At 40.5% G+C, this 27,998-nt stretch overlaps 1 protein-coding gene and 1 long non-coding RNA gene across 4 annotated transcripts; one reads left to right on the top strand and one right to left on the bottom strand.

The window, feature by feature from the left end:
- Window positions 1–27,998, top strand: pgs1 (phosphatidylglycerophosphate synthase 1). The gene is made up of 11 exons (XM_074620082.1): window positions 1–133; window positions 8,015–8,225; window positions 11,772–11,849; window positions 15,485–15,584; window positions 15,668–15,857; window positions 16,772–16,950; window positions 19,136–19,335; window positions 20,666–20,957; window positions 22,524–22,672; window positions 22,766–22,896; window positions 27,397–27,998. Exons 1-10 carry the CDS (start codon window positions 18–20, stop codon window positions 22,883–22,885), a joined length of 1,635 nt encoding a protein of 544 aa, XP_074476183.1. The 5' UTR covers window positions 1–17; the 3' UTR covers window positions 22,886–22,896; window positions 27,397–27,998.
- On the bottom strand, window positions 11–19,247 carry LOC141758548 (uncharacterized). 3 transcript variants are annotated; one of them, XR_012591889.1, is made up of 3 exons: window positions 19,112–19,247; window positions 15,466–15,828; window positions 11–148 (listed from the first exon to the last, which is right to left on the bottom strand). It is a non-coding gene; the product is annotated as an uncharacterized LOC141758548 (long non-coding RNA). The 3 variants fall into 3 exon arrangements; XR_012591887.1 differs by lacking the exon at window positions 19,112–19,247 and adding an exon at window positions 16,353–16,777; XR_012591888.1 differs by lacking the exon at window positions 19,112–19,247 and adding an exon at window positions 15,969–16,317.

Here is a 27,998-nt window from a genome sequence, read left to right as displayed (position 1 = left end):
GTCTGTCTGCTGCAGCAATGGCTGCTCCCATGTCCTGGAGGAGGCTGGTGTACTCGGTCTATTCTCCGGCCATCAGCGGCGTCTTCACCCGGATATCTGACCGGCTCTTCCGGACCCGGGACCGGAGAGGAGGGTAAGAGACCCGGTTCTGCACAGAGACACACACACCAGGAGTAAGACAGGGTTTCAGCACGAGTTCAGGATGCTTATCTCATGTTGTTGCTGCTAATGCATCAATAATCTGACTTCTTGTGCTCTATGTGTTTATTAATGCAACATCTTTAGACACTAACTTGTAGCTCACTTGAAATTTAAGTAAGTGTAAAGTCAGATTTAGCTCGTTTCTGCAGCTCCTGCAGCAGCTAACCTTCAGGTTCAGCAGAGGTTTCCATAACAGAAGGTTTGTACATGATGTTCCTCTCTGTGTTTGTTATGTAACACCACACTGTCCTTTTAACAAAGTACAAGTAAAAGTTTTTATTTGTTTATCATAATAAGAGCATGTGTCTCATCTTCTACTACAAAAAAAATGTATTATTATTTTTCCATACCTTTTTTTTGCAATGCTACTCGTTCCACATTTTTCAACATAGAAACTCCATTCAAACATCAAAATGTGCAGCTCAATCAGGAATCGATGGCTATTACTTTTCTCATTCATAGCTTTCATATTTTCAGAATTATTAACCATAATTCATCACAAATTCTCCATTGAAATGAATGAAAGACATGTTCAGAATTTAAACATTTTCAAGCATTTTCAACTCTTCACTGCTCATTCATACTTTCACTTAGAAACTCCATTCAAACATCAAAACATGCAGCTCAATCAGGGATCGATGGCTATTACTTTTCTCATTCATACCTTTCATATTTTCAGAATTATTAACCATAATTCATCAAAAAATCTCCATTGAAATGAATGGAAGAAATGTTCAGAATTTAAAAATGTTCAAGCATTTTCAACTCTTCACTGCTCAGTCATACTTTCACCTATTAACTCCATTCAAACTGTAAAATGTTCCACATCTTCCATAGATTCTGGCTTTTATTCAACTTTTAATATCCCATTTGTACTTTTTGAAATATTTAACATTGTTCGGAGCTTGGTAAATGTGCCCTTCTCAGACTTTTACATTAGTGTGTATTGCGCTCCTTAGAGTGAGGCCATCAGAGTTAGAGTGCGGAGCAGCTTTAAAATCTCATTGAAAAAATATTTTAAACTCGCTCCCATTTCCACAATTTTCACTCTTCATACATCATTTCTTCACAGAAATGTTGGAAATCTTGTGCTGGTCGCAGTCATGTAGCTATGGAATCAGTCAGACTTACACATTTGGCGATAAATGACTGGAAGTGACAGCAACTCCAGGCTACGCTCCCATAGGGGCCCATATTAAATTTTGAAGTTTTTGGATCAGAGCAAAAGTTACTGTTTTAGAAACTGCCGCCGAGGGAACATTTTTGACACTACACACACAAATTTCGCACCATATCTTCATCTGGGAGTCCTTACTACTCTCGTAAAGAATCAGAGCGATAGCAGTCACGTTTTTTGTCGTAGAAGGACTTGTTCGGTAGCTGTTTCTCTCTTTGAGTCCATGTAAAACTGTCTAACTGGAGAGCATTTAACAATAACATCAAAGCAGTTAAGATCAAAGGTTTCCATGGTAACCGTTGATTGCTGGTAGACCGGTGATATAGATGAAGTAATTAGAGCAGGCTGACACACACACACACACACACACACACACACAAAACCCTTCAAAATAAAAGCCCCATAGAGTAACTGTATCTTAACAGGAGGCTTATTTAAATAATTTAAGTTATAGAAATAATTGAAGGAAACGCAACAAATCTTCACATTTGAGAAGCTGGTACCATGAAAATGAAAAATTAATAAAAGTTGCTAATACAATCAACTCACTGACTTTGTATATGTTGTTTGCAACTTAATCTGTAAGGTAATGAACTAAAGCGCTCAAATAAATGTATGTAGTGGAGTAAAAAGTAAAACACTGAGATGCAGTGAAGTATAAGTATACAGTAGCAGAAAATGGAAATACTCAAGTAAGTAATTTACCTAAAGAATCGTACAATACTTGAGTAAATATACTAAGATACATTCCACCACACCTTCCTGACAGCCTCACCTTCAGGCGACACTTCCAGTCGATGATTACACAGTTGATATCTCTCGTAAGCATAACTTACCTGCGGCTAAATCAGTTACAGGAACTCATTTGGGTTTATTCAAATCAGTAGGTGGGTGGAACAAGATCGCAGCAGATATTGTTTGTAAACGTCGTTTAGGCAGGCAGGATAGAACATCGCCTGTTGTATGTTCACGCTGAACGAACCGCTCTTTGCAGAACCTTGTGGTCCTGATCGAGGCTGGGATGCAAAACCGAACCGAACGGGAGATTTGTCAAGTATTTAATACTCTTATCAACATGGGAGTGGACAAAATATACTTACTCTATGCAAATATAAGTATATATTTATTATTGGAAATCAATTAACAACACAAACAATGACAAATATTGTCCAGAAACCCTCACAGGTACTGCATTTAGCATAAAAAATATGCTCAAATCATGACATGGCAAACTGCAGACCAACAGACAACAACAGCTGTCAGTGTGTCAGTGTGCTGTCTTGACTATGACTTGCCCCAAACTGCATGTGATTATCATAAAGTGGGCATGTCTGTAAAGGGGAGACTCGTGGGTACCCATAGAACCCATTTACATTCACATATCTGGAGGTCAGAGGTCAAGAGACCCCTTTGAAAATGGGCCATGACAGTTTTTCCTTGCCAAAATTTAGCGTAAATGTAGAGCGCTAATTAACCTCCTTCTCAACAAGCTAGTATAACATGGTTGGTACCAATGGTTTTCTAGCTTTCTAGCTACAGCCTAATAATCGCAAGTTGCGTTAAAGAAATTAGTGGCGATGTTTCCCTTAAGGCGAAACCGTCTCTGCCTCGCCTTTCTCACTACCGAGTCAGTATGCAGCGGCCAGGTCAGGTCCTCGGTGATGTCATTGTTCCAGTAAGCCAGCATGTGACACTGAATCAGCTAAATGGAATTCAGCCATCATTCATTTTAATATGTACACCTGTGTTTTTAGTCACATGTCCTTGGTAGGACATCTTGCCCCAATCTTTTAGACTCTGTCGGCGAGATCAGTCTGAACTGTAGATTCCTGGTTCGTGTCTCTGTTTCCGAAAAGGAAACTGAGTTTTGGCCTGGAGACAGGTTGGAGCCTGAAATAAGAATAATCTGTCATCTACATATCTTTCTTATCTTTATCTCATACTGTAATCATCCTGCATGATTTCCTCCCTCATTTAACCGTGGTATCTGCATCAGTCCAAAATAGTACGAGGCAAACTGCCAAAACGTGGGTCACTTTATTAATAGTGTCAACAAGTAGGATTTGATATTAGCAGTACAGTAGTTAAAACCACGTCTTTATATCACTTATATCAGGGAAATGATACAGTATATGACCAAATAGAGGGCTGTCTTCGACCAAAGGATTTCTTCGTAGACTAACTAGAGCTGCAACGATTTCAACTATTTAATTAATCGCCAACTATTTTGATAATCAATTAATTGGTTTGAGTAATTACTCTGAATCCAGCTCCACAAAGTCTTCCCAGAAGAGATGAAGCTGTTGTAGCAGCAGATGGTTTTGTAGTTGGGCTGTAATGTTTGGATGTCCACATACTTTTGGCCATGTAGTGTACATCTTTTCTTTTTCTTTTTTTGATCACTATAATAAAATACGCTTGTAGCATTACGATATGATTGTACTGATAATGAAATATTGCTCGGATCTACATGTTAAGAACCATAAAAGAAGACAAAGAGCAGCTTTATCAGTTTGCTAACTGAAGCCAGATCCGTTGAAACCAATGAGGATGTAAATCTATTACGGACAGCTCAGAGATTTCCAGTCAGGACGTTTTTGAATTACGAGCAACACAGACGGACAGCATTGTTTCCCATCCCATGATTCAAATCAAAAGGGATGATGTGGTGCAGTCGCATATTAAAGTAAACAGCTCCTCTATTCACTGCAGTAACTAGCATTATTAACTTATCCTCTAACCTCGTTAAATACAGTATAAGGAGTTAACTTCATCTCAAATTCAGGAAATCGCTGTTCTTCGAAGTGCTCTACACTGCTAGAATAGAATACTCTTTATCTACAGAGACCATAGTGCAAAAATCCTCTCTGACTTTTTTATGTTTCACGGAGGTAATAGTTGATTTTATATTGTTCCGCTCAAGCCTGAAATGAAGCAAATGCATCATTTCAAAGTGTCTTTCTTATCTCCTCACACACCTCTTATCTTTTACCACTTACAGGTAATTGTAGAGGCTTCAGGGTCAGACATCACATTACATTAGCATATTACAAAGCTTGACATCCTCCCATAGAGTCCTCCAGGGATGACGTGTTTTTGTAGGCCATCCAGGAAGTTGGCATCGCCCTGGTTACGGGCCAACTTCGGATAATGGGATTGTTCCATCGGGTTTTGAATTATTGCAGAAAATAAACTTGTTTATGATACTAACACGTTTTGTTCAGCAAGATAATCTCCACATATGAACACCACTTTTATGATTTTTGAAGCGTAAATGCAATCACAAGAAGTGAAAAGATAACGTTAAGCTATAAACGAACTACACCACGGTAGTACACACAACGAGGCTGTTAAGGAGGACGAGTCGGCGTGATGACGTTTAGTAGTCTCATTTAGCCACTTGTCAGCAACCGCCTTTTGTAAGACACATTGAGGCTTCAAAATTCACTAGTGGGATATTTACCGATGTATTTTATGTCGTAGAACAAAACATTAAAATCTCTTCAGTTTGTGTTAACCACAGACTTGATTTCTGGCATCTAACTAAAAACCCATTGACTTCCAGACGAGGGAACGAGAAGTGATAAAATGCCAACTCATTTCTGGGTTTTAGGACTCTTTCTCTTTAGATAACGTTTGTAATTTGCACTGCTATAAAAAAAAGAAATAATTCAGCATAAGCTACGTGGACATCAGGATGTTATCTTGCATGCTACAGTTGTTTTATGGCTCTTTGGGATTTTTTATTCATTCATAAACACGGATATCACTTAAACAGCGTCGGGGAAATCCCCTCTCTGTGTTTGCTGCAGAAATTCAAACTCAGCAAAGTGGCTTTGGAAAGAATCCCCGAGCTGTGTTTTCTGTTTTTGATGTGACTTTTATTTCCTACGACTTCTCGTAGACATTTTATTTTGTGGGCTAAATCCAAACCAAAATGTAAACACTGTGAATGTGTGTGTGTGTGTGTGTGTGTGTGTGTGTGTGTGTGTGTGTGTGTGTGTGTGTGTGTGTGTGTTCTGGTTGTAATGAATATGAAGGAATTCTGACAATCAGCCTGTGAGAGTCACAGTCATGTCTGAGGTTCACACTCCACCCTGTCTTTATTTAATGCGGTTTGCATTGTCAGAGCAGATTGTGAGATTGTATGGCAGAGACAAAAGGGAAGTGGAGGGGTGAAGTTAAGGACACAGAAAGAAAATCCAGACAAATCGTCTCATGGATCTGTGTCCTTAAAGATTAAATGTGATAATTAATCAATTAGTCAATACAGTTTTCTTGTTTTTAAGCAAAAATGCCAAACATTTGTTGATTTCATGATCTTAAACAGATTATTTTGGGGGTTTTAGGCTGTTGGTCCGACAAAACAAGACATTTGAAGACTTTGAGCTACGGGGAAATTATAACAGACATTTTCTAACAATTAATTAACAAAACGATTAATTGAGAAAATAAATAATCATGCTTGCAGACTGTATATAAGAAGTGGACGTATTCACCGTGACGTCACCCATTGGTTTTGTAGACTACGGTTTTGAAGCCTCGAGCTCGGCATTTTGGCCGTCGCCATCTTGGTTTCTTTTTGCAACCAGAAGTCACACGAGAGGGCTGAGCTAAGTATTAGGTGACCAAAAAGGTTATAATTAAGTTTCATGAACTGAAAACACACTGTGTAAGAGTTAAAGTTGTAGCGACCTGTCAATCACAAGGTAGCCATGCCCTAAAGCATCCCCTGCTTTATGGTCTATCTGACTCTAAATGGGACCATAATTTACTAAATGCACATCATGCTGTATTGAAGAAGACTTGAAACTAGCAATAGAGACCATAAACTCATGTTTACAATGTTTACTGAGGTAATAAATCAAGTGAGAAGTAGGCTCATTTTCTCATAGACTTCTATACAATCAGACTTCTTTTTGCAACCAGAGGAGTCGCCCCCTGCTGGCTGGTAGAAAGAATGCAAGTTTAACGCACTTCAGCATTGGCTTCACTTTTCAAACCCCGAGGTTGCCTCTTGGTTGCAGACGTAGTTTGAGTGTAAAATATTATCTAACCTTTGTCAGGTGTCTTCAGACTGCAGAGCTTCCCTGTCATGTTAAATCTGGTTCACCTTGGTAGACATATAGTCTCCGTGTTTCCCACAGGTTGACACTTATTATGCAACCTCAGAGGTTAGTATTATGGTGCATTCAAGTGCTGACGTCTGACACTGGAGAGTCCGCTGCCGACAGCACAAGAATACGATACCTAGGAAACTATTGTTATCTGTGATATACGGCACAACTGACCCGTTCTGTCTCACATCGTCTCCTAAGGCAACGTCTCTCATTTCCCACTGACGAGGTCGGCTCTTTCGCATGAATGCATTGTTCAATCAACCCACACTTTCAGCTGGATTTCCATGCAGATTTTAACAGGGAAGAAATAATCACAGACATAATAAAACATCTGTTTAGGAGGGAGCAAAGCTGTTATTATATACACCTTCTGATCTGTCTTGACTTTGTTTTTACCTGGAATCTTAAATCCAAGGACAGAAGTGGAGGAACAATAAAAAGCTGGTAATCAGTGACAAAAGCCAGACAAAGTTTGTGCATTAACCTCCTTGACAGATCCTAGCTGGGGCTGCACAAATGACTGAAATTGTTATCTCTACATTAATAAGAACATTTATACGATGATATATCCATCATGATATGGTAAGAAGGAGCATTACGTGTAAAATAATCAGAATGATGAGATTCAAAGTTCATACTTTTCCTCGGAAACAGCACAACAACATCAGCACGAGCTCGGAGGAAGATTGTGAGATATGATCAAAAGCTCCAGAGCAGCTACTAAATGGACCTTGTGATGAGATTGTCAACCAACCACAATGATGCTGTTATCAATAATACAAGACAAAGCTCTTTACACGTGAAACAAGAACTAAACGAGTTAGCAATGACTGTATAAAAAAAGTTGACGTAGTCAGCGTGACGTCACCCATTGGTCTGTGGACTGCTGTTTTGAAGCCTTGAGTTTGGAATTTTGGCCGTCACCATCTTGTTTTTTTGCCACCAGAAGTGACACGAGAGAGTGGAGCTAAATACAACCAAACGATGAACATTTTTAGGCGAAAAATGTTATAATTAACTTTAACGAACTGAAAACACACTGTGAAATGGTTAAAGTTCTAAGACGAAAACACAGACAACTCCCAGACCGGCAACGCCGTGGTAGCGACCTGTCAATCACAAGGTAGCCCAGCCCTAAAGCATCCCCTGCTTTATGGTCTATTTGACTCTAAATGGGACCATAATCTACTAAATGAACATCATGCTGTATTGAAGAAGACTTGAAACTAGAGATTGAGACCATAAACTCATGTTTACAATGTTTACTGAGGAAATAAATCAAGTGAGAAGTAGGCTCATTTTCTCACAGACTTCTATACAATCAGATTTCTTTTTGCAACCAGAGGAGTCGCCCCCTGCTGGCTGTTAGAGAGAATGCAAGTTTAAGATACTTCAGCATTGGCTTCACTTCTCAGACCCCGAGATTGCCCACTGACGGTTGTTATTCTAATGTCTTCTTATGAACTAAAAATGCAGATTTCAGCCGAACCAACACAAAACCAATTGTTTCCCGCAGGTCCTCGGTGCTGCTGCTGGCTCCCCTCCTGGCTGAAGCCGACCCGGCCCCCCGACATGTCTCCAGGCCCGCCGGGTCAGCCGGAGCTCAGGGCACAGACGGCCTCTGCAGCCACTTCCAATGGATGGAGGAGCACGTACCCGCCTTCCGGGTGCCGGGCACCCACATCCACATCCTCACCTCACCGGACCAGTTCTACCAGACTATGAAGGTCGGTGCGAAAATAAACATTTTGTTTCAGTTACAAAACGAATGAATAATGACAATATTGACTTTGCACCGATGTTCCATATCGTTATGTATTGTGATGCAACAAGTGAGGCTGAGAAAGTGCTCGAGGTATTATTTTCCCATCAGACTCACTCTGCAACACCTGAGTTGGCAGAGAAGCTCACTGCAGCTGCCAGGAGTTAATTACTCAGCTCTTAAAGTGATTTGTCTCCTCTTCATATTTATGATGTAACTAATCTGTGTTAAATACATCTAAATCTATTACACGGTTGTGTTGAATAATTGATTCTGATTGGTCAATCACGGCGTTCTGCGGTCTGTAATTTCTTTACAACAGACCGTTGCTAAGTATAACAGACCGTTGCTATGGGCGCAGCTCTGATGTCGGACTCTGGCGGACTGTTTTTGTGTCAAAATATAGATTTCTTAAGTAAGTAGCCGTGTAATAAGTGGGATAATGTACAGCTAGCGGGTCATTGTTGTGAAAGAATCCCCTTCAGGGCGATGAGAAACCCCTCCGCTCCGCGTTTGGGTGCAGCATCGCCCTGTCGGGGATTCTTTCACAACAATGACCATCTCGTTGTATAATATTATCCCTCACATATAATCAGCCTGAAAAATAACCGTCCAGTAATGATTTCTTTACCAGTTAAAACAATCATATAAATTGGTCACCGTGCACATTTCTAATTTGGGAATCATTCAAATCCTAAAGAGAAGAGTTTGAATTAAAACCCTCCAGAGTTACAAACTGGATTATTTAGTTTTTATTTCTTTACGCAGTCCCACACCTGCTTGTGTGTCACCACATTGGAATTCTTTTATGTTTCCTTTAACTTTAGCCTATTCAGCCGCTCCAGGAACAAAGAAACAGGAAGCCGCAGCAGTAAATGTGCTGCTGTTGTGGCAGCAGCTTCCCTCGTACAAAACGTTTTATTACATACAAGAAATGAGCTTCTTGATGCTAATTGTGGAAGAAGTGTTTGATTTGTTTGACCTTTTTGACCCCTGATATACATTTACATCCCTATGAGGTCTAAAAATACAGCATGTAACACCTTTAATGCTCACGTGAGTCATGATGATGTGTGTTATATAAAATATATATATATAGGTGTGATTCACAAAAAACAGTGGCTACATTCCAAATCGAATACTTCTATTCTCGCAAAATCTCTCGCCATCAAACGTGACTTTAGTGTAAACAAACACGTTAAATAAACACTTGTGTTGTTGCCACAAATCCACAAGTTGGTCCTCCTTTTCTGAGCTCCATCTTACTACTACTTTATGCTTCACGTTTTGCATTAGCCGCGGTCGCCATGACGACGGTGGTTGTCCTTCCTTCTTCAGTCAGCTTGGTTCTCAATCGTTCTTTCCTGCGTCATCGGCTGTCCTCGGGGTTCCCCACATACAACAGGATATCCGATAGTAAATATTGAACATGTTTAATATTCAGGTCAGGATGGACTTCCGAGCAGATCGGGGGATGTAAAAAACACTCGTAACATACCTCACACCAAAAGAATCGTGGCTTTGTTGACTATTATTGGGAGGAATCAGGCCCAAATCGCCTTGATTCTCGTGTAGAGTGTGTCCCACTTTACTTCAGTACGTACTGTAGCTGCCCTTACAAAGTACGTACTGTTACATGCAGTATGCATACAATTGGGATGTACTACTTCTAAAAAAAACATTGCGCCATGACCCTCTTGCTCATTTATCCGCTGTGCAGAAGATTGTGGGTCAGAATAACCAGAAAAGCGTGCAGCAAAATTCGACCGGATGTAGTAGGACATCGTGGTATGTTTGGCATACTATGTATTGGGACATACTAAATCCTTTTCTGGCATGCGAAATAGTATGGGTATTGGAATGCACAGATAGAGACAGAGTGCAACGCACTATACTCTGAAAACCACGCCTACGGAGGGGCGCCACAAAATGCAACCAACGGCTGAAACGCTAACAAAAGGCCCGTAGCTACTGTAGCTAAAAACGTCAGATTTCAGCATGTCATAGGATTATTCAAAGGGGTTTGCAAACATAATACTGCATAGCTTTCGGATTTATCCACATTCCACTATAACACAAGGGTCCTACTGTCTAAATGCTTTAACTTAACTTCCAGAAATATAGTTAAAGCTACAGTTAGAGCCTAAAACTGACATTTGGACAAGATGCTTGCTGCACATGTCAGCATACTGAGTGTCAGGATCCCACAGGACCCCGTTCTTCCTGCTGCTGTCTCAATTAAAGGCTCTTTTGTTTCGGTTCGGCAGCTTATACAAACCTTTGCTCCGGGTTCTTTACCCTGTTTTTTTAGGCATTTTCCTGTTGTTTGCTCAGAGGTGAAAGTGACAAGGAGGAAAGTTCAGGTAATCCAAAGTCAATAGCGAGCGATGAATTGTTTTCCCCTCGGGCGTGGGCGGGACTTAATTGTGCTCACACTTCCCCAGAACAGCGAGAGCTGGGAAGTTTCTATTTGAATGCCATTGTGTTGTTGTATTTATAGATCACTTTCTACACACACGCACACAGACCGTTTCCTGTTTGCCTCTAATTGTCAATAAGCTGTTTGTTTTTATAGTATATGCATTTGCGAGCCAACATGTAGCGCCCGAAGCAAAATCAAAAGGAAATGAGATAAAGAACAATATGAAATATGATTTAAAAACAACGCAGCAGCACCTTTTTGGTTCCGTTGCCGTCAGGGGTGATGATTTTTATGCTTCCCAATAATCTGAAAGATGTCGTACTCCTTCGTGGAGTAAAACATGCTTTAATCCCTTTGTGGTTCTCACAGTATTAAAAAAATACATTTAATAAATTCAATAGCATGTCTTTCTAGAAGCTAGATCTGATTAATGGGAAATTAATTGGCGACTTATGCAGTATATTTTTGGCATCATTGGGCCAAAAATCCATAATAACCTTTCAGCATATTATTATTCAAGTGTTCTGAGAGAAAACTAGACTTCTGCACCTCCTCATGGCTCTGTTTTCAGGCTTTAAAACATCTAGTGCGTGACGAGAGACCTTGGTAAAATCCAACAAACACAAGGCTTTCATCCAGGAGACGGCTGTTCGTGTCCCGTGTTCACAACTTTCAGTTCAATTTTCACTGTACAAACCTGTAGTTCTTTCCTAAACCTAACTATAGTTGTTTTATTGCTTAATCTGTAAGTGATGCTAAGGGTAACTATAGTGGTTTTGATGCAGAAAATGGGGGTGTCGTGACAAAGCAGCGGTACGTAACGAGTTGGGATGAGACCGAAGATGACACAGCAGATTTGGGCGACATCGCCCAGCCCTATCTGCTAGTTTCGGTGGAATGTGATTAGTTTACTTGTGCAGACTGAAAGTATGCGCTTGTGATTGGCAGGGAATGTACCTTCTGTTGACAGTTTATCATTTCCTAGTATCAGATATTTTTGGCCAGATTCCTGACGCCCACACACACACACACACACACACACACACACACGCACTCATTATTGTTGTGTTTGTTTTTCTTTCCCTTCAGGCACGGATCAAGACTGCGAAGAGGCGAGTGGTGATGGCCTCGTTGTATCTGGGAACAGGTCAGCTGGAGCAGGAGCTGGTGAGAGGAGCGGTGTTTGTGTGTGTGTGTGTGTGTGTGTGCGATTCATGTTTTTATGGCTTTAGTTTTTTGGGGCAGGTGAGAACAACGGCATCCAAACACAGGCGGGCGTGTGCCAAGTAAGTGGTCAGAGATGCCAGAAAATGTGAGTCAGAGTTGTCTTCCAAGAGAACCACAGTGTGGTTTCTTCAGAATGAAAATGGACTCTAAGCCAGCTACAAGGAATGACCCCAAAATGCAAGGGTTTATGGGTATAAGGAGACCGATGTTGGCATGTGATATCCATCTGTTCTCCATGCTTGGAAGGCCTAGCATAACAACATGAACCCAGAACAAACCACAGTCTGGACTCATATTCAGCTGTTTTTCATGTTTGTTTTTTTGAAACTGGTTTTCGAGCAGCAGAGGGAGAATTACAGCAAAACGCACAGACAAGTCAAACATGTTTAATTACAGTTAAACGCATTTGAATCGGCTGTGATTGCTGCCAAACTCTGCAACCTCACAGGATGATGGATTACTAGAAACGTTGAGTCAGTGCTTTTATTTTTCAAGCTCAGGTTTGCTTGTAAGTGGACACAATGACCTGAACTCAATTCAGTACAGAGATGTGAGTGTGGTCTGTGGTTTGGAACTGACGAACACAAACTGCAGGTGAGTCTGGATCTAGTAACGCAACCCCCCGATCCCAGACTCGGCACAAAAGGTGCTTGACTGATACCGACTGTCACACCTGTGCGGCGTGTTTACTTTAGCGCAGGTGCAGGCGGCGAGGAATAATCCGAAATTATAAAGAAAGGCATGTTTAGCACGCCATATGCAAAGGTAGTTCAAAGTAGTTCAAAGTGGAGAGTAGAACAAGTCGGACAACTTAATGGGGTTTGCTCCAGCCAGGTTAGCAATACCAGTTGATGACGACGCATTACGCCGGTATTTTGCATCTACAAACACTGCAGCAACATTTCCACAGATAGAAGTCGGACAGTATTGTGTGTATGACTGATTTAATGAGACACAAATAAGACGGAAGTGCTATAAACTGTATATTACTCCAGCTTTTTCACTGTTAATGCACGGAGCAGCCGTCTTGGATTTTGAGGTCGGGGTTGGTGAGGTTTGTCCGACTTTCTGAGTCGGTAATCTGACTTCAGGGGACGTTCAAGTTGAAATTTCCGTTCAAATGGAACGCAGCATTAGCATAACACACCCAAATCTCCGACCGAGCCGTTTGTGGTCGAGTTGCATTGTGGGTAATGTAGGCACCAGGTTTTTACGAGGAAGACGAGTGCGTGGAATAAAACAGACGATATCTCTGATTCTGCTGCATCGATTTCTACGCTTTTTTTTTTTTTAACTGTTCATCGTAAGTCTGACAATGTTATCGACTACTCTCTTAAAAAAATCAATAAGAAACACTTTCTCCTCCACTTGTATTTTCAACCAACCCGACATCAAAGAACTAGCGGCGACAAAAGCCGCCTGTTGAGTCGCCTTTGTCTTGGCTAAAAAGTTGCACTCGCACACCGCAAAGACTACAGCCGACGGTCAACTACTACGTACGTTCTGCGCCTGCATGAGAGGAAATAACCTCACCGAGGGCCGACCGTTGGCTTGGTGTGTCTTTACAGATGAAACGGGAAACATTAAACTACATTAAAAAATAATCAAATGTCCACCTTGCTCAAAACTAACATCTAAATATCAGTCTTATTTAAAAGCGACAGAGAACAAACTTCCCCCCTGGATCTGTAGGTGGGAAGAGTTTGAGCAGATTGTACATAGCAAAATAACTAAATGCTGCTTCTTTGCTTTAAAGAATAAAAAAATTTTCTCAGTGTCGCCCAGAGCGCCAAGTCATGATCACGTTTCCCTCCAGAGCCGAGCTGGAAGTGTCGGCGGTCCCCAAAGAGCTCTCTACTGGAAAGGAGAAATCTTTTACTGGCATACAAACAGGCTCTCCGGAGTGACGTATAACGAATGCATTTGGGCACCAGATGCACGATTTACCCAAATCAGGTGGGGAACAAATAACAAGCTCGCCACAAATAAAGAGTCTACGCTCGCTACCAGTGGTCCCCTCTGAAGAGCAGCCATTTCCTCTTAGAGCACAAAGGAGTGAGTCACGCTGTTCCCACGCTCAGTAAACAGATAATAAAAGCCTGCCAGTGTTTGTGAAATGCTGCCAATTGATCAACAATCATTAATCTACTTGCGGCTTCGTCTTGGAACATTCACAAATACACATGTAGTAGGACAAAGTGTAAAAGACAGAGGACGCCAAGATCAGAGTCGTGTGTTCCTCTTTGTGTGGTCTGAGCTGAAACTACTGTTCAGAGAGGAATGTTAGACTGGTTTACAGACTGAAGCCAGCTTTAATTTAACATTCAGAATATATCAGTTCAATGCATCTCATTTTAAGCCTAAAAACTATCCAACTCCTGGACTTTTAAAGAACAAGAGTAACAACAAAGGCACCTGCTGACAAAAATACAAACCTCAGTTTGTGGTTTGCTAAATAGGAAACCGTTTTTGTCGCTGGATTTTCTAAATAAAATGTCCTTGACAGGAGTTTTCGGCCTCGATCTTGTGAGGTTATCGCTGACCACGTGTGCATGACATCAGAGCAAGTCGGGATCAAGTCGGACACAAATATAACCGCATAACGCGGCGATTGGCAGTAATCAATTCTGCACAGGCATTTTCCTCGGTATTAAAGCTGAATAAAAATGAAAGTGGTTTTACTTTTGTATAGTGCAGTGTTTACCGAGACACAGCATTCATTTGTCCAGAATTCAGAGAAAATTAGTTGGGCTGCAACTAATGAGTATTGTTGATTAATCTATTTATTTATTTTCTTAATTAATCATTTAGTTTAAATGACAGAAAATAGAGCAAATATTCTCAGAGCCCGATGTGACAGTCCAAAACTCAAAAGATATTCAATTTGCAATCATATGAAACACAGAAAAGCAATAAATCCTCACATTTCAGAAGATGAAAACAATAAATGTTAGGATTTTTTGCATGATAAACGATTAATCGGTTATTAAAATTGTTGCTGATTACTTTTCTCTCGATAGACTAATCGATTTATCGTTTCAGCTCTACAAATTACTAGGGCTGCAACTAACGATTATTTTCATTGTCGATTAATCTGTCAGTTATTTTCTCGATTAATCGATTAGTTGTTTGGTCTATAAAATGTCAGAAAATGTTAAAAAAAAATGACAATCATTGTTTCCCAAAGCCCAAGATGACGTCCTCAAATGTCTTGTTTCGTCCACAACTCAAAGATATTCAGTTTACTGTCATAGAGGAGGAAAGAAACCAGAAAATAATCACATTTAAGAAGCTTTTTTTTCTTAAAAAATTACTCAAACCAATTAATCGATTATTAAAATAGTTGGCGATTAATTTAATAGACAATTAATGGATTAACCTCTCTACAAATTAGTCCTAATTAAGACTGCTTTGTGTAATGGCTGGTTAAAGGAAGAAGGATGTGTGGAGTAAAGAAGACGGGATCTCTGATTCTGCTGTGTCGTTTTTATACTTTTGTTTTTTAAAACTGTGTTGGAATGACTCTTTTGATCATGTTTGGATGTTTGTGCATTACCTTCTGTGTGTTTGTTCAGGTGGACTGTATGGAGGAAGCTCTACAGCGCTCACAGGACAACAGTGATGCTCCCGACCTCAAAGTCTCCATATTGCTGGACTTTACTCGCGGCTCACGAGGTTGTCGTCATTTCCCTTGAGCTCTCCTTGTTGTTGCTGGTTGACGCCACTCCCTCATCATCCCGATCATGTTTTCCGTGCAGGGCAGATCAACTCGAGGACCATGCTGCTGCCGTTGCTGCAGCGCTTCGACTCTCAGATGCGGGTGTCTCTGTACCACACTCCAGACCTGAGGGGCCTGCTGCGCCTGCTGGTCCCTCAGCGCTTCAACGAGACCATCGGAGTCCAGCACATCAAGGTCTACCTGTTTGACGACAGCATTATCATCAGCGGGTATGTTGATTCCGGGTTGTTCATGTTTGTGTTAATATCAGTTTGTTTGTTTTGAGTTTCTACTTCAAATCAGTTCAGAACACAAAAACAGGACATGCTGCTCACACTGACCTGACAGGACCGCTCAAAATACACTGTGTACCAAACGGTAGAGTAAACACGTATCCCAGATTCAGGACACTAGACCTGATCCTCCTTCTCTCACACACCACACTGCTTCTCCCACCTGGCATATCTACCTGTGGTCCATACCAACAACGAAAGGCACATACCCACTCCAACAAGCTGGCATGACATGGTTGGTACCAATAGATCCACCTTGCATTTTCTAATTTCTTATATCTACACCTTCTCTCTAGCTTTAAAACCGAGCCTGTTACAACCCTCTGAAAGCCTGAATAGCATCCAGGCCCAATGTCGGCCGTCGGATCTGGAGAATCGATACAGTATTGCACAACATAATATCGCGATACTCGTGTATCCATATTTCCTTACACCCTTACTCCGCTGGGAGCCAAAACCGACACCACACAGCTGGAGAACCAGCCCGTATAGCTGGGCCCGCTGGAGGGAAGGGAGGCACGGGAGAACCAGAAACAGGACTGCGCGGAGTAGACTGTCAGACCCCGAGAAGGTTTCTAAAGGGACATCTGGTGCTCGGAAACACTACCGCTTTTGTCCACAAGGACCGCCAAAATCAAGACAAAATTAAAGTTCCTCTCTTTAACGAATCCAAGTATTCCAACCGGGAACCGGATCCAAAACAGGAACCCGTTCTTACACTTGGGTTAAAATAATAAATGTTCATACGACCAAACAAACCCTCTTCCTCTTTTCCTTCCTCTTGTCTAAACATGCTCTCTGATCCCTGGTCTCGTAAAAACTCTCTCTCTCTCCCTCTCTCGTTTTTTCAGGGCCAACCTGAGCGACTCGTACTTCACCAACAGACAGGACCGCTACGTGCTGCTGGAGAACTGCAGCGAGGTCGCCGACTTCTTCTCCGACCTGGTGGAAGCCGTGGGAGACGTCTCCCTGCAGCTGCAGCCCGACGACTCGGTCACTATGCTGGAGGGCATGGTGCACCCGTACAAAGGTAGGTGTGTGTGTGTGTGTGTGTGTGTGTGTATGTACACAGACGCATGTTTACCCTCCAACATGTTTTGACACTGTTTGACACTTCATGCTCAGCTACGGTGGCAGCGGCCCGGTTCTCAGCAAGAGGAGCCGATGGATTTCGCTAATGGAGCTTGAAAGCTTAGACAGGCGAATAGATGATGGTCAGAGTGTGCGTGTGTGTGTGTGTGTGTGTGTGTACAGTGAGAAAGATGGAGAGAGCTCTTGTGGTTGGCTAGCCATGCAGCCGGATGCGAAATTGTCAGGATTTTCTCTACACACACACACACACACACACTCTCTGGTCCTGTGTGTCCGTAACTGGAGCGCAGACTGCCAGGATGTTAGTTTGAGGGATGAATGACATCATGTCTGCAGGACTGGGCCGCCGTGGTAACAAACACCAGGAATAGAGTTGTGATGTCACAGTGTTGCTGGAAGACGATATGGAGTGGGAACTGACACACACACACACACACACACACACACACACACACACTGGTGAAATACTAATGAAAGGCATTAACAACTGATGAAACACAGTGAGGCGTCCTGATGTACAAAAATAAACAGACAAGGAGGAGGAGGTGAAGTTTGAGTCAGTCAGGGAGTAACTGATAACCGCACAAAACACTGTTGCTGCTCAGTTACCGGCAGCCTTTAAAGTGTTGGTTCACCCAAATTACAACATTTTCTCACTCTCCTTTAGTGGTATCTACCCTGCTTCATCAGACTGACATTGTGTTCATGTTAGCTGATTTCTTGTTGGGTTATTTTGTTTCACTTTACCTTAACCAATCAGTAGCGAGTAGGGCTGTCAATCAATTAAAATATTTAATCACGATTAATTGCAAATTAATCTCATATTTTTCATCTGTTAAAAATGTACCTTAAAGGGAGATTTGTCAAGTAGTTAATACTCTTATCAACATGGGAGTGGGCAAATATGCTTGTTTTATGCAAATGTATGTAAATATTTATTATTGGAAATCAATTAACAACACAAAACAATGACAAATATTGTCCAGAAACCCTCACAGGTACTCGTGGGTACCCATAGAACCCATTTTCATTCACATATCTTGAGGTCAGAGGTCAAGGGAGCTGTTTGAAAATGGCCATGCCAGTTTTTCCTCGTCAAAATTTAGCGCACGTTTGGAGCGTTATTTAACCTCCTTCACGACAGGCTAGTATGACATGGTTGGTTGGTACCAATCGATTTTCCCATGTTGATAAGAGTATTAAATACTTGACGAATCTCCCTTTAAAGTACATTTTTGAAAAAATTAAAAATGTGCGATTAATCGCGATTAAACATTTGAACCAATTGACACTGCACACTTTGTTTACATCCACAAAATATTCAGTGTTTTGCCCTTATTCCGAAAAAGACAGTATTCTTACTAAGCTGTTTACTAATGAATGTTTACAAGCAGCCGTGCATTCTCCGATTAAAGTAAAATGCCCCCATGACGTATATACGTCCTACGGCTAATCTGTTGATATCCAAGTCTTTCATAATGTTTAAAAGTAGTTTCTCATCCGACTAGAAATGTGGGCTTTTCTTTTGGGCGTTCATCTCTGCAAACTGTCGGCTAGTTGTTTTGTGTACAACACACAGAGCTGGACGTACACAGACAAGAGGAATGTGAATGTGCTGTATACAAAGAATGCTCCTTAAACCTGAATAATATCGGCATATCCCACATGTCTTCACTCGGAATAAGGCCTAATTCAGAATATGCTGTTTACCCATATCAAATTCAGAATATCGTCATATTGAAGAATAAAAGTGGAATATTGGTATGCATGTAAACGTAGCAGCTTCCAGTGGGTCTTCTCCGTTATGTAGGCCAAAAATTCACTTCACTTTCTGTCTGAACGCGCCTTTAAACTGATGGTTAAACTGATATACAGTATACAGTTTTAATGTCCATTCGCCAGCCAATCAGAAACAAGCATTTTCCACCAGCTCTTAAGCTGAGGTTGTATTTTCATTCCCATCAGCGTCCTCCTCTCTCTGCTTCATGCTCGTAAGCGGCTGTAAATTCTCTCAAACACTCTCCCAGCCCGGCTCGCTGTGACCCAGAGATCAGTGTGACCTGCCTCCCACTTAGCTTTGTGTTTGTTTGCACACTCACGTTTTGTGTCTCCGTGGCAACCAGGCAACAGGCAGGACTTCTCGGCGTCGGCGAGGAAGCGGATCATGGAGGTGGTGAACACGGCCCACGTGAGGCAGCGGCTGTTGAATGGCTCGGAGGACTCGGAGGACGAGAGGATGAGCGATGGCGAGGAGGACACCTGGGTGTTCCCTCTGGTCCAGATGAAACCGCTGGGGATCCAGGTGGACGAGCAGGTCACACAGGTAAACTCCACACCTGACATTGATCACATTTAAACCCAAACAATTACACAGAACACACCTTTAACGGCATGATGCTAATTAATACAAACTTTGACCATGCTGTTAAGTATTTTCTATTTTTATCCACTAATGTCTTAAATGCTTTGAAGTTGACCGTTTGTTCATTTTCCTTAGTAACAAGTCATAAATACAATTAGATAGAGCTCCTTCGTAGTCATTATGGGATTGTTTTGAACATGTGACTAATAAAATAATACATGACTAATAGATTACCATGTGACTAATAAACCATGGATAAATATTTGAACATTTATTCCGGGTTTATTAGTCACATATTCTGGGAATGAACACAATAAAGAGTGATATACTGTAATTTACAGCTCCATAAAGAGTTGAATCAACACTGTCTCATTTAACATTTTTAAGTCTCATAACGAGAGGACCTGTTGCAACAAGTTGTATTTATCACATTGACGTTGGTCCTCTTCGGTTGCTTTGATTTAACTGGCGATGCAGGTTTACTTCTAGTAATGCGAATATAAGACTCGTCGCTTGTTGGACATATTTTCACTGAGAAATACCCAGTTTCTTAAAAGGAGCAGAGCAGTTAAAAACGATTTTCACACCGATTTTGTGTCCTCATGCACCCAAAAGTTGTTGTTGTCTTCTGTAAGAAGAAGCTGACCACTGTAGTTTAAACAGTAAACAAGTCTTTGTTGCATCAGCTGCAGAAAATATTCATAAAAGTGGAGAGAAAAAGAAAATGAGTTGTTGATTTTGCATCAGAAAATACATGAAATCATTTACAGAGTGGTGCATTACATGTTTTTAAAATCTGATTTTATCTGGACTTTTTGTTTGTTTTTAATGAGAAAAAAATTAATAAATTCTAGATTTCTTTAAAATATAAGAAGCAAACATATTGAGCTAGTGCTGTACAATATTACAAAATTCTTAACGACATAAATTTAATCAATTTGCAATAAATAAATTGTCTTAATCTTATGTAAATAAACTGAGACAACCAGTTACATCTAACCAGGTTCAACCGGTAAACCAGCCAAACTCCAGTCAAGAAATAATTTTAAACTAATCATTCAGTAATTAATTAAGACAAAATAATCAGACATGAGCAAACACGAGGAAGGAAATTATAATAAATAGCATGTTATCATCATTTATTGTTATCATGATAAATGTGACAAATCGTCCAGATAATGAGAGTTATGTAAACAGCAGTAATAAAACACTAATAATCAGCTCTTTATTAGCTTAGCAACCAGTTTCATTTTTATTTTCTTCACTCTCCCGTTTGTTATTAAACCTCCAGCGCCTTCTGACAGACGCCGGGCCGGACTCCACTGTGTTTCTAACATCGGGTTACTTCAACCTGACCCGGGCGTACATGCAGCTGGTGCTCGGGGCCGGAGCCAGCTACCGCATCCTCACCGCCTCCCCCGAGGTCAACGGGTTCTTCGGCGCCAAGGGCATCGCCGGAGCGATCCCCGCGGCCTACATCCACATCGCCAGACAGTTCTACAACCAGGTGTGCCATCTGGGCCAGGAGGAGAGAGTACACCTGCACGAGTACCACAGATCACAGTGGACCTTCCACGCCAAAGGTGGGATGAAACAAAAGAACACATACTTTTACTTTTTGACTAATAGCTTCAGCACTAACTCTCACATCGACGTGGCTTACAAGAGATTGCGATCTAAAGTCCCTTTCACACATTCTGGCAGTCCATCCCTGAAATGTTCGGGAACATTTCCTGCATGTGTGAATGGGAGTAGAGATTGATATTCAAGGAGATATCTGTACCACCAATATCCCACCTCAAGATCTCGTGATATTTCAGGGGAGATGCCGTTGCGTCTGTGTTGTCAATGAAAACAGTAACATTGTAGGAACAAGCACATGAAGGGTTAAATCCGTCTGATGAAAGACGCTTTCGCGTGCAGCGGGTGAACCAATCACAAGACTCGTATTTATAGCTGCAACGATTAATTGATTATTTATCAACTATTAAATTAATCACCAACTATTTTGATAATCAATTAATCGGTTTGAGTCATTTTTTAAGAAAAAAAAAGTCAAAATTCTGATTCCAGCTCCTTAAACGTGAATATTTTCTTGTTTCTTTACTCCTCTATGACCGTAAACTGAATATCTTCGAGTTGTGGACAAAACAAGACATTTGAAGATGTCATCTTGAGCTGTTAGGAAACACTGATCGACATTTTTCACCATCTTATAGACCAAACAGCTAATCGATTAATCAACAAAATAATCAATAATGAAAATAATCAGTAGCTGCAACCCGAGACGTATTTGAGTCTGCAACTTGTTTACGGTTTAGCATTTACGTCAGTGCTTTCACGGCTGTTTGACTTGTCTTCTTCTTCATCTTCTTCTTCTTCTTCTTGGTTTCAACATCATTCTTCTTCTTCTTCTTCTTCTTCTTCTTCTTGGTTTCAACATCATTCTTCTTCTTCTTCTTCTTCTTCTTCTTCTTGGTTTCAACATCATTCTTCTTCATCTTCTTCTTCTTCTTCTTGGTTTCAACATCATTCTTCTTCTTCTTCTTCTTCTTGGTTTCAACATCATTCTTCTTCTTATTCTTCTTCTTCTTCAAAAATGGTATCCAATATCAATATTTTTCAAGGTATTGTATTAAAGTTATAAATCCCAGTATCGTGACACCACTAGCTGGATGTCTCTTGCCCCGTCTATTCCAGCATTTCCATGGCATGTGTGAAAAAGCACAAGACGGAAATGTACCTGAACGTGGTGCATGTGTGAAAGTCACTAGCAGTGCCAGTAATTTACCGGAACACTATGTGTGAAGGAGGCTGAAGCCAGAGCTCAGCAGCATCCAGACTAGTTTAGTTTGGTTCAGTGAAGATGATAAAACACATTACTCTCCCTGCTCTGCTGTTTCTTCTTGTGGTCTCAGCGGTATGTAGCGTGAGAGAAGACGGCTTGTACAGTCATTCTGTCGTAGCCTTGGGACATGGATGTACACTCACTCTCTCTCATGCTTTGGGGTTTTGGATCGACGCTGGGGATTTCTGCATGTGCTTCCTCTTAGTTGTGGTCTGCGCCGACAGAAATCCTGAATGCTGGAAAAGTCTCTCTGATGCATTACCTCCTCGCTGGCTCACTCCGCTTCTCCTCTCCCTTACAGGTCTGTGGTATTACCTCCAGGGGCAGGATCGGCCTTGCCTCACTCTAATTGGCTCCCCTAATTTCGGTTACCGCTCGGTTCACCGTGACCTGGAGGCCCAAATCGCCATAGTAACGGAGAACGAGGAGCTGCAGAGCCAGCTGCAGGAGGTGGGTTAACCGCAGCCAGGAATGATGATGATGAATGACTGTGTGACTCGTTACTGAAACACACACCTGTGTGTTTAACTGTGTGCTTCTCAGGAGCAGGAGATGTTGTACCAGCGGTCCACGGAGGTGTCCGGCTCCACGTTTGAGCAGCCGGACCGCCACGTCAAGCTGTGGGTGAAACTCGTCACTCCGCTCATCAAGAACTTCTTCTGAGACGCCACCAGGTCGTCACACACACTCACTTCACAATACATTTACTCTTTTGTTTAATCTGTTAAAGGATGAAATTTGGTTTATTACAAGTTATTTTCTTGTTCGCGAGAAAAAAGTCTGATCAGACTGTTTTTAAAGCTGCACCAATCAATAAGTTTTAGGGCTGTCAATCGCAAATTAATCGCACATTTTTATGTATCTTAAAGGGAGATTTATCAAATATTTAATACTCTTATCAACATGGGAGTGGGCAAATATGCTGCTTTAGGTAAATATATGTATATATTTATTATTGGAAATCAATTAACAACACAAAACAATGACAGATATTGTCCAGAAACCCTCACAGGTACTGCATTTAGCATAAAACATATGCTTAAATCATAACATGGCAAACTGCAGCCCAACAGGCAACAACAGTGTCAGTGTGTCAGTGTGCTGACTTGACTATGACTTGTTATGAACAAACTGTTATTTCTTTATAGCAGACCGTTGCTATGTATAACAGACCGTTGCTATGTATAACAGACCGTTGCTATGGGCGCAGTTCTGATGTTGGACTCTGGCGGACCGTTTTTGTGTCAAATTTTTGATTTCTTAAAGATCGGGTCGACGATGTTGGAAAGCTAGCATAATTTGAAAGTAGCATCGCCTCAGGAGCTCCGTCTAAACCCACGCCCTCCCCTCGGGGCTCCTTCCAAGGCCATGCCCCCCCACACACATGCACACATGCACAAGCACCGCCGCATCGTAACTACTTCACAGACACAGAGCGGAGAGAGGACCTCAACTCAACAACGCTACCTCATGACAAGTAACCGCGGCAGTGCTACTGCAGAGCTGAGTTTTCTCTTCCAAGTATAAAGTGGCAGAAAATGGAAATACTCAAGTACAGTTTTAAGATACTTGTACTTTTACATAAGTACAGTACTTGAGTGAATGAACTTAATGACTTTCCACTACTGGGTTATTAAGTTATCCAATAAGAATAAGTTATAATAAACCAGAATTAAATTTAATTAATTAATTAAAGTAGAATAAATACAGCTCTGAACATACTGTAATGAAACACACACACGCACACACACGCACACACACACACACACACACACACACGCACACAAAGTAAAACAGGCTGTGGCTTCTTAGAAATGCCTGCAGTCATTGTGGCGAGTCCCAAATCGCAGGACCCGGCCTCGTCTTCCCAGCAGCCCAAATCACCCAAGTGAGAGCGGGGACAGCGGGTCGGCTGATTCACTCCTGTCAAGAAGTGAGTCAGCGCCGTGTTATGGTGATGATCTGACACTGTGGTCTGTGTTACCCTGAGTCCTGTCAGGACTTGGCGAGGTGAAGTCAGAGGGTTCGTCGACCCAGAAGCATCAGTCATGAGGTTGTTTTTGTGTAATAACTGCAGGGAGACGGTAAAAGACACACAAAAAACATCAACTACTCACTCGGGTGGGGGGGGGGAAAAGGAAGATGCGTTTCATAAACTCAAGGTTTCGCTGAGAGGAACCTGTCAAGAGCACAGCTGTTATTTTCTCAGAACAGGAAGTATCACATGCTGGATAATGCCGGTAAATGGGTGGCGTCCTAACGCTACCTGAACGGTCAAAGAAAACAATAAAAAAAAAACTGTTTGTGTGATCTGCTGCCAGGAGGAAACAAGTCATGAATGGATCCTCTTTCAGAATACCTCTCAGGCAACAATGTGAGAAGCAGCACATTCAGGTCTATTGTTGTAAAATGTAGAAAGGACTTGTGGAAATCCTTGTTTTACCAGCACGGTGATGCAACCACACACGCACGCACACACGGAGAGGTTTGGCATATGAGAGATCTCCGTGACCTCGGGCTAAAAGTCGTGTTGAACGCTAAACATGTTTTAATGACAACAGAAAAGGTTCTTTAGGGTCAAATGATACGAAGACGGTGAGCTGGAAATACAAACGGCTGCGACATTTGATCAGAATCAGTCTGAACAAACGTATTATGTTGTTATTACAGTGATTTCTTTTAAGACTCATTTGATTTCTGAATTGCACCAGAGTATATCTACTATTTTAAAATGCACCATTTTCATAGTCATAGTTTTGTACGGTGGCCCTGAGAGATCAACGCACTGCAAATTAAGAAACATCTTCACCAATTCGACAACACATGCGCAGAAAATATAAATAAAATATCGGACACAACACTCCCCCTTGTCTTAATAAACTATATAAGCAGCCTTTAATCTATCTATAACTCGTTAGAAAGCTCAGCTGCTTTTTAGAAAGTAATCTTCTTCAGCGATTTTCTGATAAATGGTTGATTATTCCACTAAATAGTTGCTGCTAGAGCACCACATGTGTATTCATCCACGAGAGAAAATAGTCCCAAACAAATGCACATTTTCAATTTTGCTTAATTATTTTTTTAAAAACAACCTGTTTTTAAAGATTTACGTCTTTAGTAGGAACCAGTGGGATCGGGGCTGAGAGCCACAGACAGGATAGGGAAGTCAGAAAATATTCAGAGGTGGACTAAAATAGTTTGTTTTGGTCTTTTCAGGGGAGTTATTGACAATAAGTAAATAAATAAATGCAGAATAATGCCAGACTTATCCTTTATGGATCTGTTCCAGTAGTTGTTGAAGTACATACTGAAGGCCAGGATGCGTTTTTCATTTTATTTACATGTTTCTAAACTTTGAGAAAGCATCTGAAAGGTGAATATGTGTTTTTTTATTTAGGTTGTATTATAATCTTTAACATTCTGTATCGTTTAATGTCCAAAGGGATGAGCTTAGATGCTAAATGTAAGTGAAGTAGCCTTTTTTTTCCTGATCCTTTAACAAGGTCTCTAACAGTTTTTCTCTTCAGTTGTTGGTGTCTAAAACAACTTTTTATGTATTTATTGTTTATCAGGTAAAATACAGATATAAATTGTTATATAGGAAAGAAGAAATTAAACCAATATAATGCATAATAGTCCCTGTTCCTGGTCAGGCTTTTAAATACAGATAAAAACAATTAAATCCACATTAAAACAACTGAATACGATACACGCTTACTTCAGCCTATTTAATAGAAAGGCAAAAAAAACTTATTTTTTTGTCCCATGTTTTATTCCGGCCAGTAATTTCATTAGTACCTGTATTTTTCGATCCCGTTTTTAACAAACAAAGTACTGACTGACTGACTGACTGGATGTTGTTAGTTAGATCAGTTTGTTCACTCTCCCTCATGTTTTGCATCCATCTGACATTGTCATCTGTATTTACCGCTTATCTCTTTTCACGCTTTTTTTTTTCCTGATGGGAAAAACAAAACATGGCCCTCCAACAATAGCTTTGCCGGTTATAAGGATAAAAAAAAAAAATCCTTATCAGCAGAGCAGGCTGCCAATTGTTAGAGACTAGTGACGAGAGGTTGGAACCTCTCCAAACATTATGAACAGCCTCTTCTGAGGGTCAGCGGGGTCAAAATACAGCTGATGTCCACACAGTCATGTTGAATCCTTGTTGTGATGGAGCTGCCTGCCCTCTAGTGGTGAAACTGTGATTTCCTAATGTGGTTTCACACATTGAACTAACCCCCTTGAGACCCATCAATGGTTGGTTACAATCAGGGCTCGTATTTATCTGCTAAAGGGGACTTTTTGTATTTAAGTGAAAAATAACTTGTACCTACAAAAATACAAAATATTCACGTTTCTTTGCATTAAAAATAATTTTAAATGTAAGACAGCTCCAGAGGTAGTATGTCATAAAAAATCATAGTATAGTATGTCATAAAAAATCATTAGTATGTCATAAAAAATATTAAAAAAAAAAAATTAAAAAATCATAGTATAATATGTCATAAAAAGTAAAAAAACAAAACATAGTATAGTTTGTCATAAAAAAATCATTAAAAAAATCTTAGTATAGTTTGTCATAAAAAATAAAAAACATAGTATAGAATGTAATAAAAAGTAAAAAACAAAACAAAAAAACATAGTATAGTATGTCATAAAAAATCATTAAAAAACATAGTATAGTATGTCATAAAAAATCATTAAAAAACATAGTATAGTATGTCATAAAAAAAACATAGTATGTCATAAAAAACATAGTATAGTATGTCATAAAAAAATCATAGTTGTCATAAAAAGTAAAAAAGAAATTCATTAAAAAAAACAGCAGTGTGTCATAAAAAAATCATAGTATAGTATGTCATAAAAATCATAGTATAGTATGTCATAAAAAGTAAAAAAAAAAAAAACCACAGTATGTCATAAATAATCATTAAAAAAATCATAGTATAGTATGTCATAAAAAACATTAAAAAGTCATAGTATGGTATGTCGAAAAAAGTCATAAAAAAAAGTCATAGTATGTATTTACATGTTTCGGTCAAAATATTTCAACTGAACATAACAGCCATGTTAATGATGTTGTTTATAACAACAAACCACCAACTTCATCACTCAGTCACATCGTAGGAACATCGATAAATACTGAACGTGTTTCTCTGTGTTTTGTGCAGGTGGCGTGAGGCTTCGGTTTTCTTCGGTCATGAGGTTAAAGGTCTAGTTGGAGGTCGTGCAGACGGGACACTCGAGTATCGTCGGCATGCTGGGAGTCTTTAGCCTCACCTCGGCTATAACCCTCATCAGTGTGTTCCAGGAAGTGACTCTCTCACACAAACACACACAAGAGGATGTATGTGGTGTAAATCTTCTGTTTTGAGTTTAAACTCCAGGTCCTGTGGTTTACCTGCACAACTGTTACTCCCTTAGATTGTTTATATATTAACACCTGACGTCATCACACTGTGGTTTTCTGTTTCTATTTTTTTTAGTATTACTAACTTCAAGCATTTCAAAAAAACTACTTCTACTACTGCACATACATCTCTACAAGCACATGCTGCATGTATAAGATCATAGTAGAGACTTCATCAGTGAATGTCCCTGATGTAAAGAAGACTGTGATGATAAACAGACGGGGTGTGGTGAAGAATTACAATCCCTTGTGGAGCCTTAATAACTGTTTTTCCGAGAGTTTACAGCAGTAATCAATGCTAACTGTACAGTGTCTGTGTTATTATCTTTGTAAATTAAAGGATGATGTGAGTTTTTAAAATGA

Source organism: Sebastes fasciatus, chromosome 20 (genome assembly GCF_043250625.1).
Source record: "Sebastes fasciatus isolate fSebFas1 chromosome 20, fSebFas1.pri, whole genome shotgun sequence".
Taxonomy (NCBI): domain Eukaryota; kingdom Metazoa; phylum Chordata; class Actinopteri; order Perciformes; family Sebastidae; genus Sebastes; species Sebastes fasciatus.
Note: the sequence above shows the minus strand (reverse complement) of the source record. Positions and strands in the feature narration are given on the sequence as shown.